The sequence below is a fragment of the Ascaphus truei genome, chromosome 14, assembly GCF_040206685.1.
Source record: "Ascaphus truei isolate aAscTru1 chromosome 14, aAscTru1.hap1, whole genome shotgun sequence".
Lineage (NCBI taxonomy): Eukaryota > Metazoa > Chordata > Amphibia > Anura > Ascaphidae > Ascaphus > Ascaphus truei.
In genome coordinates this window covers 13,590,036-13,605,817 of record NC_134496.1, presented here as the reverse complement: position 1 = coordinate 13,605,817, position 15,782 = coordinate 13,590,036, and the positions used below count along the sequence as shown (strand labels likewise).

General features: G+C 53.6%; 1 protein-coding gene across 1 annotated transcript in view; it reads right to left on the bottom strand.

The window, feature by feature from the left end:
• Nucleotides 1–6,827, bottom strand: part of PC (pyruvate carboxylase) — a 60,794-nt gene extending 53,967 nt beyond the window's left edge. Inside the window, 4 exon segments of the mRNA XM_075569382.1 lie at nucleotides 6,496–6,557; nucleotides 6,560–6,628; nucleotides 6,631–6,677; nucleotides 6,778–6,827. Coding sequence (XP_075425497.1) covers nucleotides 6,496–6,557; nucleotides 6,560–6,628; nucleotides 6,631–6,677; nucleotides 6,778–6,827 — 228 coding nt within the window.
• Between the last annotated feature and the right edge of the window lie 8,955 nt (nucleotides 6,828–15,782).

The following is a 15,782-nucleotide window of genomic DNA, read 5'->3' as shown; positions in this document are numbered from 1 at the left end:
GGGGGTGTCACAAGGGGACCTGGCAGGAGGGGGGGATGTCATTAGGGGACCTGGCAGGAAGGGGGGGTCACTAGGTGACCTGGCAGGAGGGGGGGGGTCACAAGGGGACCTGGCAGGAGGGGGGGGTTCACAAGGGGACCTGGCAGGAGGGGGGATGGGGGGGTGTCACTAGGGGACCTGGCAGGAGGGGGGAGGGGGGGGATGTCACTAGGGGACCTGGCAGGAGGGGAGGTGTCACTAGGGGACCTGGCAGGAGGGGGGAGGGGGGGTGTCACTAGGGGACCTGGCAGGAAGGGGGGGAGGGGGGTGTCACTAGGGGACCTGGCAGGAGGGGGGAGGGGGGTGTCACTAGGGGACCTGGCAGGAAGGGGGGAGGGGGGTGTCACTAGGGGACCTAGCAGGAAGGGGGGGAGGGGTGTCACTAGGGGACCTGGCAGGAAGGGGGGAGGGGGGTGTCACTAGGGGACCTGGCAGGAAGGGGGGAGGGGGGTGTCACTAGGGGACCTGGCAGGAAGGGGGGAGGGGGGTGTCACTAGGGGACCTGGCAGGAAGGGGGGTTTCACTAGGGGACCTGGCAGGAGGGGGGAGGGGGGGTGTCACTAAGGGGACCTGGCAGGAGGGGGGAGGGGGGGTTTCACTAGGGGACCTGGCAGGAGGGGGGGTTTCACTAGGGGACTTGGCAGGAAGGGGAGAGGGGGGGGGTGTCACTAGGGGACCTAGCAGGAAGGGGGGAGGGGTGTCACTAGGGGACCTGGCAGGAAGGGGGGAGGGGGGTGTCACTAGGGGACCTGGCAAAGGAAAAAGGGGGGGAGGGGGGAGGGGGGTGTCACTAGGGGACCTGGCAGGAAGGGGGGAGGGGGGGTGTCACTAGGGACCTGGCAGGAGGGGGGGTTTCACTAGGGGACCTGGCAGGAGGGGGGAGGGGAGGTGTCACTAGGGGACCTGGCAGGAGGGGGGATGGGGGGGGTGTCACTAGGGGACCTGGCAGGAGTGGAGGGGGGGTTTCACTAGGGGACCTGGCAGGAAGGGGAGAGGGGGGGGATGTCACTAGGGGACCTAGCAGGAAGGGGGGGAGGGGTGTCACTAGGGGACCTGGCAGGAAGGGGGGAGGGGGGTGTCACTAGGGGACCTAGCAGGAAGGGGGGGAGGGGTTGTCACTAGGGGACCTGGCAGGAAGGGGGGGGGTGTCACTAGGGGACCTGGCAGGAAGGGGGAGGGGTGTCACTAGGGGACCTGGCAGGAGGGGGGAGGGGAGTGTCACTAGGGGACCTGGCAGGAAGGGGGGGAGGGGGGTGTCACTAGGGGACCTGGCAGGAGGGGGGGAGGGGAGGGCTGACTTAAGTGATGAATTATTCACCCTGCTGAGCAGGGCTGTGATTATCTCTGAATTAATCATTATCCTGCACAGCTCTGCTATCTACACATGGAGAAGATGCTTAGAGCCATGCAGATACTCTGAAACACTATACAGCGCGGCGTGTTCATTATCTGTGTATAAATACTCAGTGCCATTATACAGAGCAACATGTTCATTATCAGTGAATATATATACTCAGCATCATTATATACTGTGGAATTCATTATCAATGTACAGAAACACTGTTCATCAATGTAAAATGCAGCATGTTCATCAGTGTATAGATACTCTGCATCATTATACAATGTGGTGTGTTCAAAATCAGTGTATAGATACTCTGCATCATTATACAATGTGGTGTGTTCAAAATCAGTGTATAGATACTCTGCATCATTATACAATGTGGTGTGTTCAAAATCAGTGTATAGATACTCTGCATCATTATACAGCGCAGCGTGTTCATTACCAGTGTATAGAGATACTCTTCATCTGAATACAATGCGGCATGTTCATTGTCATTACAGATACTTAGTACCATTATATAACGTGGCCTTTACATTATCAATGTATAGAGAGATAGCCCATAGGATCACCCTCTTACTCATCAGCAGCCCAGAAGATTTTAAAGCAGCTATCCATGCCTCCAGCCGCCAGTACTGGTTTGTCCGGACTCCCGTTAGCCAACAGAAAGGCCGGTGTAAGGGTGGTATTGGGGACCGCAGCATCCAGGCTTGTAGTATAATAACCTTTTGCCAGGAAATGAGGGGACCCCACAATGCATAGCAAGACATGCGGGCCCCATAATATTAGTACTGACAAATGTTTCTCCTCCCTCATCCTCTCCTGATCCTCACTCACATCATCCCACATCATCATCATCTCTCCCCTCCCCCTCCCCATCAACTCTCCCCCTCCTCCTCCTCATCTCTCCCCCTCCTCCTCCTCATCTCTCCCCCTCCTCCTCCTCATCTCTCCCCCTCCTCCTCCTCATCTCTCCCCCCTCCCTCCTCCTCATCTCTCCCCTCCTCCTCCCTCATCTCTCGCCCCTCCTCCTCCTCATCTCTCCCCCTCCTCCTCCTCATCTCTCCCCCTCCTCCTCCTCAACTCTCCCCTCCTCCTCCTCATCTCTCCCCCACCTCCTCCACATCTCTCCCCCTCCTCCTCCTCATCTCTCCCCCTCCTCCTCCTCATCTCTCCCCCTCCTCCTCCTCATCTCTCCCCTCTTCTCCTCATCATCTCTCCCCCTCCTCCTCCTCATCTCTCCCTCTCCTCCCATCTCTCCCCCCCCTCCTCCTCCCCATCTCTCCCCCCTCCTCCTCCTCATCATCTCTCCCCCTCCTCCTCCTCCTCATCATCTCTCCGCTCATCTCATCTCTCCCCCTCCACCCCTCATCTCTCCCCTCCTCCTCATCATCTCTCCCCCTCCTCCTCCTCATCATCACTCCCCCCTCCTCCTCATCATCTCTCCCCCCCCTCCTCCTCCCCCATCTCTCCCCCTCCTCCTCCTCATCATCTCTCCCGCTCATCCTCATCTCTCCCCCTCCTCCTCCTCATCTCTCTCCCTCCTCCTCCTCATCATCTCTCCCCCTCCTCCTCCTCATCACTCTCCCCTCCTCCTCCTCATCATCCTCTCCCCCTCCTCCTCATCATCATCTCTCCCCCTCCTCCTCCTCATCATCTCTCCCCCTCCTCCTCCTCATCATCTCTCCCCCTCCTCCTCCTCATCATCTCTCCCCCTCCTCCTCCTCATCATCTCTCCCCCTCCTCCTCCTCATCATCTCTCCCCCTCCTCCTCCTCATCATCTCTCCCCTCCTCCTCCTATCATCTCTCCCCCTCCTCCTCCTCATCATCTCTCCCCTCCTCCACCTCATCATCTCTCCCCCTCCTCCTCCTCATCATCTCTCCCCCTCCTCCTCCTCATCATCTCTCCCCCTCACTCCTCCTCATCATCTCTCCCCCTCCTCCTCCTCATCATCTCTCCCCCTCCTCCTCCTCATCATCTCTCCCCCTCCTCCTCCTCATCATCTCTCCCCCTCCTCCTCCTCATCATCTCTCCCCTCCTCCTCCTCATCATCTCTCCCCTCCTCCTCCTCATCATCTCTCCCCCTCCTCCTCCTCATCATCTCTCCCCCCTCCTTCCTCCTCATCATCTCTCCCCCTCCTCCTCCTCATCATCTCTCCCCCTCCTCCTCATCATCATCTCTCCCCTCCTCCTCCTCATCATCTCTCCCCTCCTCCTCCTCATCATCTCTCCCCCTCCTCCTCCTCATCATCTCTCCCCCTCCTCCTCCTCATCATCTCTCCCCCTCTCCCTCCTCATCATCTCTCCCCCTCCTCCTCCTCATCATCTCTCCCCCTCCTCCTCCTCCTCATCATCTCTCCCCCTCCTCCTCCTCCTCATCATCTCTCCCCCCTCCTCCTCCCTCATCATCTCTCCCCCTCCTCCTCCTCATCATCTCTCCCCCTCCTCCTCATCTCTCCCCTCCTCCTCCTCATCATCTCTCCCCCTCCTCCTCCTCATCATCTCTCCCCCTCCTCCTCCTCATCATCTCTCCCCCTCCTCCTCCTCATCATCTCTCCCCCTCCTCCTCCTCATCATCTCTCCCCCTCCTCCTCCTCATCATCTCTCCCCCTCCTCCTCATCATCATCTCTCCCCTCCTCCTCCTCATCATCTCTCCCCCTCCTCCTCCTCATCATCTCTCCCCCTCCTCCTCCTCATCATCTCTCCCCCTCCTCCTCCTCATCATCTCTCCCCCTCCTCCTCCTCATCAATCTCTCCCCCTCCTCCTCCCTCATCATCTCTCTCCCCCTCCTCCTCCTCATCATCTCTCCCCCTCCTCCTCCTCATCATCTCTCCCCCTCCTCCTCCTCATCATCTCTCCCCCTCCTCCTCCTCATCATCTCTCCCCCTCCTCCTCCTCATCATCTCTCCCCCTCCTCCTCCTCATCATCTCTCCCCCTCCTCCTCCTCATCATCTCTCCCCCTCCTCCTCCTCATCATCTCTCCCCCTCCTCCTCCTCCTCATCATCTCTCCCCCTCCTCCTCATCATCTCTCCCCCCTCCTCCTCATCATCTCTCCCCTCCTCCTCATCATCTCTCGCCCTCCTCCTCATCATCTCTCCCCCTCCTCCTCCTCATTATCTCTCACCCTCCTCCTCTCATCTCTCCCCCTCCTCCTCCTCATCTCTCCCCCTCCTCCTCCTCATCTCTCCCCCTCCTCCTCATCATCTCTCCCCCTCCTCCTCTTCATCATCTCTCCCCCTCCTCCTCCTCATCATCTCTCCCCCTCCTCCTCATCATCTCTCCCCCTCCTCCTCCCCATCTCTCCCCCTCCTCCTCCCCATCTCTCCCCCTCCTCCTCCCCATCTCTCCCCCTCCTCCTCCCCATCTCTCCCCCTCCTCATCTCTCCCCCTCCTCCTCCCCATCTCTCCCCCTCCTCCTCCCATCTCTCCCCCTCCTCCTCCCCATCTCTCCCCCTCCTCCTCCTCATTTCTCCCCCTCCTCCTCCTCCTCCTCATCTCTCCCCCTCCTCATCTCTCCCCCTCCTTCTCATCTCTCCCCCTCCTCCTCCTCATCATCTCTCCCCCTCCTCCTGCTCATCTTTCTCCCTTATCTCCCTAATCATCTCTCCTCCCCCTCCTCATCATCAGCTCATCCCCTCATCACCATCTCTCCCCCTAATCATCATCACCAGCTCTCCCCCTCATCATCAGCTCTCTCCTCCTCCTCCATGCCCACCTATGGGTGGTAATGGAGATAGGCGGGGGGGAGATGGTATGCGGTGGGGGCGGTGGCGGGTCCCTGGTGTTAAACAGAAGATAAGCCGGCAGAGGAATGAGCAGTTGCTACAGTGGCAGAGCGGGACGGCAGGGAGGAGCGCGCTCCAGGTCTGACCCGGAAGTCTTTTTTTAGGCTGCGCTTATAGTGTCAAAACAAATCATTACCGACATCTTGTGCGCTTAAGTAAGCGCGGCGCGACGGCTTGGTCGCGATCGCTGGAAGTCATCTCAATTTGATTTTTCCAGCGACCGCAGCTGTAGTAACCGTCGCTATAAGCACAGCCTTACTTCCGGTGCCTGCTGCTACAGCGCGCTAACGCCAGGGGCCCGCCGCCACATACCATCTCCCCCCGCCTGTCCATCTGAAGAGAGAGATGGGCCGCCGCGGGGGTATGGGAGGATTTGGCCCTCTCTCTCTACAGATAGAGACAGGCGCGGGCCGCCGGGCTTTGCCGATGCTGCCGCTACACCCCATGGACCTCAGTAGAACCTCTTACACATCAGCCGCCCTTATAGACTTTAATAGGGTCACCCTCTTACACATCAGCCGCCCTTATAGACTTTAATAGGGTCACCCTCTTACACATCAGCAGCCCTTATAGACTTTAATAGGGTCACCCTCTTACACATCAGCCGCCCTTATAGACTTTAATAGGGTCACCCTCTACACATCAGCCGCCCCCATTGGCTATATTAGGAATTAGAAACCCAAGCCCTAACTAAATCAATAACTGGGAGAGAGATGAGAGGCGGACACCATATACATGAAACCCAGAGAGCGCGGACCCAGCACCGCGGTCCCCAGCACCGCGGCCCATTAATAGCATTAGAGGTCCAGTCACTAAACCCACACACTGCCTTATAACTGGTCATCTGATGAACTCTCAGCAAATAATGACCCTACCCACCCAGTCTGCCCATACTAGACCCCATTAAATCCCTTGCTTTGTCCATCTTTGGATCTGGGCTGTATTAACGTGCACCTACTTTGCGAGTAGCTGTTCCATACCTCTACTACTCTTTCAGTGAGAAACTTCATGCCTCCCATGAGCCTCCAATTCTCCAGCTTCATGAAGGATATCTCTTTAGAAAGGAAATATTTTCATCCTAGTCACACCTTCCCTCTATCTACTTACTCTATCATGCTTTCCCCATGTACCCCACCGCTTGCAATACCCCTCCCTATACACCCCATCATCTCATTGACTTGTGATACCCATCCCTGTACATCGCAACTTTCCACTACCCCCCGCACTGCCTTGTTTTACCCCTCCCTGCACACCCCAAGTCCTTCTTTACTCTAATAACACTGGCTTCTTCTGCCACTTTGACCGATGTCCCCGGTCTTCTCCTACCTTAACTCCGCGAATTCGGAACTCGGCCAGGGCTCTGCTCATCTTGGTTGCTGCTACCTGGTGGTCTTTCCATGAGCGATGACCTTGACCAGGAGGGAGTCATAGTGCGGGGAGATGACCGCTCCCTGGAAGCTGAGGCACTGTCCAGTCGGATTCCCATCCCCTCGCCACTCTCGAAAAACCTGGAAGAGGACGAGAGAGAGGGAAGGTTATAAGCAAGATGGTCTTACCATGGATGCAGCTATTAACTTCTTACCCAATCTAGTCTGCTCATCACCCTACCTGAGTCTATTCCACCCTATGTCCGCATAGCGTGCCAAACTTGGAGACATAATGGGTCAGTCACACATACAGTAGGAGCATGGTGACCAAATGACTGTTAAATGGTTTAATCGCACAACATGAAACTTATATGTTAAATATATTTACACTTGTCTGAATTGCCTTCAAGTGGTGTTGATGAGCTGCAGTATATTTAACTAAATCAACATGCTACGCATCGTCTCAATTTTACCCCTCCAGGCAAGAAAATAAGAGAATTCACCTGTGTCACAGTTACGAGGGATGGTTTACAGGGGAGAAGAGACAATTAATTCCCATGGGGTGACAATCTCCCTGAACAGTTTGTCAAAGTCTGACACTTTAACAAGAGCGTGTGATATAGAAAACTTGAATCTAGGGTTTCTTAACCCATCTGGTCTACTGCAGCCAAGAGTACAGAATAGTAATAACACACTGCCGAACCAGGGGTCGGAGGTACAGAATAGTAATATCACACTGCGAGCCAGGGGTCGGAGGTACAGAATAGTAATATCACACTGCAGAGCCAGGGGGCGGAGGTACAGAATAGTAATATCACACTGCCGAGCCAGGGGGCGGAGGTACAGAATAGTAATATCACACTGCCGAGCCAGGGGCGGAGGTACAGAATAGTAATATCACACTGCTGAGCCAGGGGCGGAGGTACAGAATAGTAATATCACACTGCCGAGCCAGGGGGCGGAGGTACAGAATAGTAATATCACACTGCTGAGCCAGGGGTCGGAGGTACAGAAGAGTAATATCACACTGCAGAGCCAGGGGGAGGAGGTACAGAAGAGTAATATCACACTGCAGAGCCAGGGGGCGGAGGTACAGAAGAGTAATATCACACTGCCGAGCAGGGGTCGGAGGTACAGAATAGTAATATCACACTGCGAGCCAGGGGGCGGAGGTACAGAATAGTAATATCACACTGCCGAGCCAGGGGGCGGAGGTACAGAATAGAATATCACACTGCTGAGCCAGGGTCGGAGGTACAGAAGAGTAATATCACACTGCAGAGCCAGGGGGCGGAGGTACAGAAGAGTAATATCACACTGCAGAACCAGGGGGCGGAGGTACAGAATAGTAATATCACACTGCAGAGCCAGGGGGCGGAGGTACAGAATAGTAATATCACACTGCCGAGCCAGGGGCGGAGGTACAGAATAGTAATATCACACTGCCGAGCCAGGACTCGGAGGTACAGAAGAGTAATATCACACTGCCGAGCCAGGGGGCGGAGGTACAGAATAGTAATATCACACTGCTGAGCTAGGGGGCGGAGGTACAGAATAGTAATATCACACTGCCGAGCCAGGGGGCGGAGGTACAGAATAGTAATATCACACTGTCGAGAGGGGTCGGAGGTACAGAATAGTAATATCACACTGCCGAGCCAGGGGTCGGAGGTACAGAATAGTAATATCACACTGCCGAGCCAGGACTCGGAGGTACAGAATAGTAATATCACACTGCCGAGCCAGGGGTCGGAGGTACAGAATAGTAATATCACACTGCCGAGCCAGGGGTCGGAGGTAGGAGTACAGAATAGTAATATCACACTGCCGAGCCAGGGGGCGGAGGTACAGAATAGTAATATCACACTGCCAAGCCAGGGGGCGGAGGTACAGAATAGTAATATCACACTGCCGAGCCAGGGGTCGGAGGTACAGAATAGTAATATCACACTGCCGAGCCAGGGGTCGGAGGTACAGAATAGTAATATCACACTGCCGAGCCAGGGGTCGGAGGTACAGAATAGTAATATCACACTGCCGAGCCAGGGGGCGGAGGTACAGAATAGTAATATCACACTGCCGAGCCAGGACTCGGAGGTACAGAAGAGTAATATCACACTGCCGAGCCAGGGGGCGGAGGTACAGAATAGTAATATCACACTGCCGAGCCAGGGGGCGGAGGTACAGAATAGTAATATCACACTGTCGAGAGGGGGTCGGAGGTACAGAATAGTAATATCACACTGCCGAGCCAGGGGTCGGAGATACAGAATAGTAATATCACACTGCCGAGACAGGGGGCGGAGGTGCAGAATAGTAATATCACACTGCTGAGCTAGGGGGCGGAGGTACAGAATAGTAATATCACACTGCCGAGCCAGGGGGCGGAGGTACAGAATAGTAATATCACACTGTCGAGAGGGGGTCGGAGGTACAGAATAGTAATATCACACTGCCGAGCCAGGGTCGGAGATACAGAATAGTAATATCACACTGCCGAGACAGGGGGCGGAGGTACAGAATAGTAATATCACACTGCCGAGCCAGGGGTCGGAGGTGCAGAATAGTAATATCACACTGCCGAGCCAGGGGGCGGAGGTACAGAATAGTAATATCACACTGCCGAGCCAGGGGGCGGAGGTACAGAATAGTAATATCACACTGCCGAGCCAGGGGTCGGAGGTACAGAATAGTAATATCACACTGCCGAGCCAGGGGTCGGAGGTGCAGAATAGTAATATCACACTGCCGAGCCAGGGGTAGGAGTACAGAATAGTAATATCACACTGCCGAGCCAGGGGTCGGAGGTACAGAATAGTAATATCACACTGCCGAGCCAGGGGTCGGAGTACAGAATAGTAATATCACACTGCCGAGCCAGGGGTCGGAGGTACAGAATAGTAATATCACACTGTCGAGAGGGGGTCGGAGGTACAGAATAGTAATATCACACTGTCGAGAGGGGGTCGGAGGTACAGAATAGTAATATCACACTGTCGAGAGGGGGTCGGAGGTACAGAATAGTAATATCACACTGCCGAGACAGGAGGGCGGAGGTACAGAATAGTAATATCACACTGCCGAGCCAGGGGGCGGAGGTACAGAATAGTAATATCACACTGCCGAGCCAGGGGGCGGAGGTACAGAATAGTAATATCACACTGCCGAGCCAGGGGGCGGAGGTACAGAATAGTAATATCACACTGCCGAGCCAGGGGTCGGAGGTACAGAATAGTAATATCACACTGCCGAGCCAGGGGTCGGAGGTGCAGAATAGTAATATCACACTGCCGAGCCAGGGGGCGGAGGTACAGAATAGTAATATCACACTGCCGAGCCAGGAGGCGGAGGTACAGAATAGTAATATCACACTGCCGAGCCAGGGGGCGGACGTACAGAATAGTAATATCACACTGCCGAGCCAGGAGGCGGAGGTACAGAATAGTAATATCACACTGCCGAGAGGGGGCGGAGGTACAGAATAGTAATATCACACTGCAGAGCCAGGGGTCGGAGGTAAAGAATAGTAATATCACACTGCCGAGCCAGGGGGCGGAGGTACAGAATAGTAATATCACACTGCCGAGCCAGGGGTCGGAGGTACAGAATAGTAATATCACACTGCCGAGCCAGGGGGCGGAGGTACAGAATAGTAATATCACACTGCCGAGCCAGGGGGCGGACGTACAGAATAGTAATATCACACTGCCGAGCCAGGGGGCGGAGGTACAGAATAGTAATATCACACTGCCGAGCCAGGAGGCGGAGGTACAGAATAGTAATATCACACTGCTGAGCTAGGGGTCGGAGGTACAGAATAGTAATATCACACTGTCCAGAGGGGGTCGGAGGTACAGAATAGTAATATCACACTGCCGAGACAGGGGGCGGAGGTACAGAATAGTAATATCACACTGCCGAGCCAGGGGGCGGAGGTACAGAATAGTAATATCACACTGCCGAGCCAGGGGTCGGAGGTGCAGAATAGTAATATCACACTGCCGAGCCAGGGGGCGGAGGTACAGAATAGTAATATCACACTGCCGAGCCAGGGGTCGGAGGTACAGAATAGTAATATCACACTGCCGAGCCAGGGGGCGGAGGTACAGAATAGTAATATCACACTGCCGAGCCAGGGGGCGGACGTACAGAATAGTAATATCACACTGCCGAGCCAGGGGGCGGAGGTACAGAATAGTAATATCACACTGCTGAGCTAGGGGTCGGAGGTACAGAATAGTAATATCACACTGTCCAGAGGGGGTCGGAGGTACAGAATAGTAATATCACACTGCCGAGACAGGGGGCGGAGGTACAGAATAGTAATATCACACTGCCGAGCCAGGGGGCGGAGGTACAGAATAGTAATATCACACTGCCGAGCCAGGGGTCGGAGGTGCAGAATAGTAATATCACACTGCCGAGCCAGGGGGCGGAGGTACAGAATAGTAATATCACACTGCCGAGCCAGGGGTCGGAGGTACAGAATAGTAATATCACACTGCCGAGCCAGGGGTCGGAGGTACAGAATAGTAATATCACACTGCCGAGCCAGGACTCGGAGGTACAGAATAGTAATATCACACTGCCGAGCCAGGAGGCGGAGGTACAGAATAGTAATATCACACTGCCGAGAGGGGGCGGAGGTACAGAATAGTAATATCACACTGCCGAGCCAGGACTCGGAGGTACAGAAGAGTAATATCACACTGCCGAGCCAGGGGTCGGAGATACAGAATAGTAATATCACACTGCCGAGCCAGGGGGCGGAGGTACAGAATAGTAATATCACACTGCCGAGCCAGGGGGCGGAGGTACAGAAGAGTAATATCACACTGCCGAGCCAGGGGGCGGAGGTACAGAATAGTAATATCACACTGCAGAGCCAGGACTTGGAGGTACAGAATAGTAATATCACACTGCCGAGCCAGGGGGCGGAGGTAGGAGTACAGAATAGTAATATCACACTGCCGAGCCAGGGGTCGGAGGTACAGAATAGTAATATCACACTGCCAAATCAGGGGTCGGAGGTACAGAATAGTAATATCACACTGCAGAGCCAGGGGTCGGAGGTACAGAATAGTAATATCACACTGCCAAATCAGGGGTCGGAAGTACAGAATAGTAATATCACACTGCAGAGTCAGGGGTCGGAGGTACAGAATAGTAATATCACACTGCCAAGTCAGGGGTCGGAGGTACAGAATAGTAATATCACACTGCAGTCAGGGGTCGGAGGTAGGAGTACAAAATAGTAATATCACACTGCTGAGAGGGGTCGGAGGTAAAGAATAGTAATATCACACTGCCGAGCCAGTTATTGTCTTTCGCAGAAAAAATACATTACGTATGAAATCAACTTATTTAACAACGGCCACAACTGCCAACACGCGACAGAAACGGAAGTGCAGACGTTCCATTTCCGTTTCAATCAGGACGACTGATTGATGGAGCAGTCAGCTCGATTATCCCAAAGAAAACAAGCATTTCTACAATGACGTATCTGGTGTATCAACAGAGTGTCTGACGTCTTGCAGGTACGTCATTAGGGCAGGGAAAATGGTAAACAGGTCACGGTCATTAGGTCACTTTGGCCCTAAGTGGGACTGACCCTTTTTGACCTCTGACCCTGAAGGACCGGTTCATTATAAGATGGGTTCTGTATCTTTCCTTATTTCTCTCCCACGGCACAGCTCTCTTCTCCATGAAAAGCTGCGTGACTTCTACAGTGCCCTACTCTCTACCCAAAGTCCATCACAATTACAGGGGATGACTTTTCCATGTCCATCAGATCAGGGCCTTATTAGCTTTTCCTGGTGCTACCTCTTACAACCCAAGATCACTATCTATCTTTCCACCCCAAGGAGACAATAGTACTCGGGCTCAATTGCTCGTGAAATAGCTCTCCAGGGCAGCAGGACCGGACGTCTGTAGACTATAAACGTGATTGATGCAGGTAGAAGCATCCCAAGATGATGAGATAGGATCAACCTTGCGCATTCATGGCAAATGTCCCCAACATGCGTATGAGCAATGGGCTGATACTCCTCTCTGCCCCTTTTTGCAGCCATAGGTGTAATCTGCAACCCTTATGGTATCTGTTACAAGACAGTGCTGCATGCCGAGTCATAGACAAGCGCAGAGTATCACTGCAGACTTAGAGCAGTCTAAATTATCATTCCACTTATGACAGAGCCTTTAACCCATTAAACACGCCCGTGTCATTGGGTCACTTTGCTCATACGTGGGACTGAGCCTTTAACCCATTAAACACGCCCGTGTCATTGGGTCACTTTGCTCCTACGTGGGACTGACCCTTTAACCCATTAAACATGTCACTTTCAAGTGTCTGACCATTGTAAGGAAAATGTCAATCATCCACATGGATCGCCTTTAACATGTCACTGCCATTGGTTGATATTGGTCCTATGAGGGAGAGGCCCTTTGAACCATTTATGATATGTTTTTGAGCTGTGCTCTGTGATTCTCTTTCTGACGGACATGGGAAATGTTCTGACCTACATTCAGGAGATATTACAGAAGGCAGCTCACTGCTTTTAGTACATTAACACTGTGTCAAACCAATTAATATGCCGTCTCAACAAATTACAGAGACCTAACCTGATCTCTTCTGCACAATCAGAGCGAAACGTGTTGAGAATCTGGTATAAGACGTGCTGGCATTTTCCTTTTCAGAGGCGTGCTTTTAAAAGGATGATATATGTAACCACATTTCAGCATACAAAGAGAGCGATGCTTATGTCTGTTAGCGTGAGAGCTGCCATCTTGGATTCAGATAATTGGTTCATTAAAGCAATGACTGAAACTGTGTTCAAGGTGCTATCCCCCCTGGGACCAAAATGAGCTAATGGCAATGACATGTTTAAGGGGTCAGTCCCTCCTAGGGCCGAAGTGTACTAATGGCAGTGACATGTTTAAGGGGATCAGCCCCTCCTAGGGGCAAAGTGTACTAATGGCAGTGACATGTTTAAGGGGATCAGCCCCTCCTAGGGGCAAAGTGCACTAATGGCAGTGACATGTTTAAGGGGATCAGCCCCTCCTAGGGGCAAAGTGTACTAATGGCAGTGACATGTTTAAGGGGATCAGCCCCTCCTAGGGGCAAAGTGCACTAATGGCAGTGACATGGTTAAGGGGATCAGCCCCTCCTAGGGGCAAAGTGCACTAATGGCAGTGACATGGTTAAGGGGATCAGCCCCTCCTAGGGGCAAAGTGTACTAATGGCAGTGACATGTTTAAGGGGATCAGCCCCTCATAGGGGCAAAGTGCACTAATGGCAGTGACATGGTTAAGGGGATCAGCCCCTCCTAGGGGAAAAGTGTACTAATGGCAGTGACATGGTTAAGGGGATCTGTCCCTCCTTGGGCTGAAGTGTACTAATGACAGTGACATATGAAAGGGGTCACATCTGGGTGACTGACGCTTTTCTTATAATAATCTTGGAATAATAATAATAATCTTGTACTTGTAATACACTTACAAAAATATTAAAAAAAACATTTTGAACAGTGAGCGGAGGCTTGGGCAGGGTTTCATTTCCTCTGGCTGCTCCCTTTTGTGTGATATCACTGTGTGCTGAACAAGAGTTTGAGCAGGCAAAGCAAGAACCCTTCTCTCCCCCCTGCAAAGCAAGAACCCTTCTCTCCTCCCTGCAAAGCAAGAACCCTTCTCTCCCCCCTGCAAAGCAAGAACCCTTCTCTCCCCCCTGCAAAGCAAGAACCCTTCTCTCCCCCTGCAAAGAACCCTTCTCTCCCCCTGCAAAGAACCCTTCTCTCCCCCTGCAAAGAACCCTTCTCTCCCCCTGCAAAGAACCCTTCTCTCCCCCTGCAAAGCAAGAACCCTTCTCTCCCCCCTGCAAAGCAAGAACCCTTCTCTCCTCCCTGCAAAGCAAGAACCCTTCTCTCCTCCCTGCAAAGAACCCTTCTCTCCCCCCTGCAAAGCAAGAACCCTTCTCTCCTCCCTGCAAAGCAAGAACCCTTCTCTCCCCCCTGCAAAGCAAGAGCCCTTCTCTCCCCCCTGCAAAGCAAGAACCCTTCTCTCCTCCCTGCAAAGCAAGAACCCTTCTCTCCTCCCTGCAAAGAACCCTTCTCTCCCCCCTGCAAAGCAAGAACCCTTCTCCCCCCCTGCAAAGAACCCTTCTCTCCCCCCTGCAAAGCAAGAACCCTTCTCTCCCCCCTGCAAAGCAAGAACCCTTCTCCCCCCCCTGCAAAGCAAGAACCCTTCTCTCCCCCCTGCAAAGAACCCTTCTCTCCCCCTGCAAAGCAAGAACCCTTCTCTCCCCCCTGCAAAGCAAGAACCCTTCTCTCCTCCCTGCAAAGCAAGAACCCTTCTCTCCTCCCTGAAAAGCAAGAACCCTTCTCTCCTCCCTGCAAAGCAAGAACCCTTCTCTCCTCCCTGCAAAGAACCCTTCTCTCCTCCCTGCAAAGCAAGAACCCTTCTCTCCCCCTGCAAAGCAAGAACCCTTCTCTCCCCCCTGCAAAGCAAGAACCCTTCTCTCCTCCCTGCAAAGCAAGAACCCTTCTCTCCTCCCTGCAAAGCAAGAGCCCTCCTCTCCTCCCTGCAAAGAACCCTTCTCTCCCCCTGCAAAGCAAGAACCCTTCTCTCCCCCCTGCAAAGCAAGAACCCTTCTCTCCTCCCTGCAAAGCAAGAGCCCTTCTCTCCCCCCTGCAAAGCAAGAACCCTTCTCTCCTCCCTGCAAAGCAAGAACCCTTCTCTCCTCCCTGCAAAGCAAGAACCCTTCTCTCCTCCCTGCAAAGCAAGAACCCTTCTCTCCCCCCTGCAAAGCAAGAACCCTTCTCTCCTCCCTGCAAAGCAAGAACCCTTCTCTCCTCCCTGCAAAGAACCCTTCTCTCCCCCTGCAAAGCAAGAGCCCTCCTCTCCTCCCTGCAAAGCAAGAACCCTTCTCTCCTCCCTGCAAAGAACCCTTCTCTCCCCCCTGCAAAGCAAGAACCCTTCTCTCCTCCCTGCAAAGAACCCTTCTCTCCCCCTGCAAAGCAAGAACCCTTCTCCCCCCCCCTGCAAAGCAAGAACCCTTCTCTCCTCCCTGCAAAGAACCCTTCTCTCCTCCCTGCAAAGAACCCTTCTCTCCCCATTGCAAAGCAAGAACCCTTCTCTCCCCCTGCAAAGAACCCTTCTCTCCTCCCTGCAAAGAACCATTCTCTCCTCCCTGCAAAGAACCCTTCTCTCCCCCTGCAAAGCAAGAACCCTTCTCTCCCCCCTGCAAAGCAA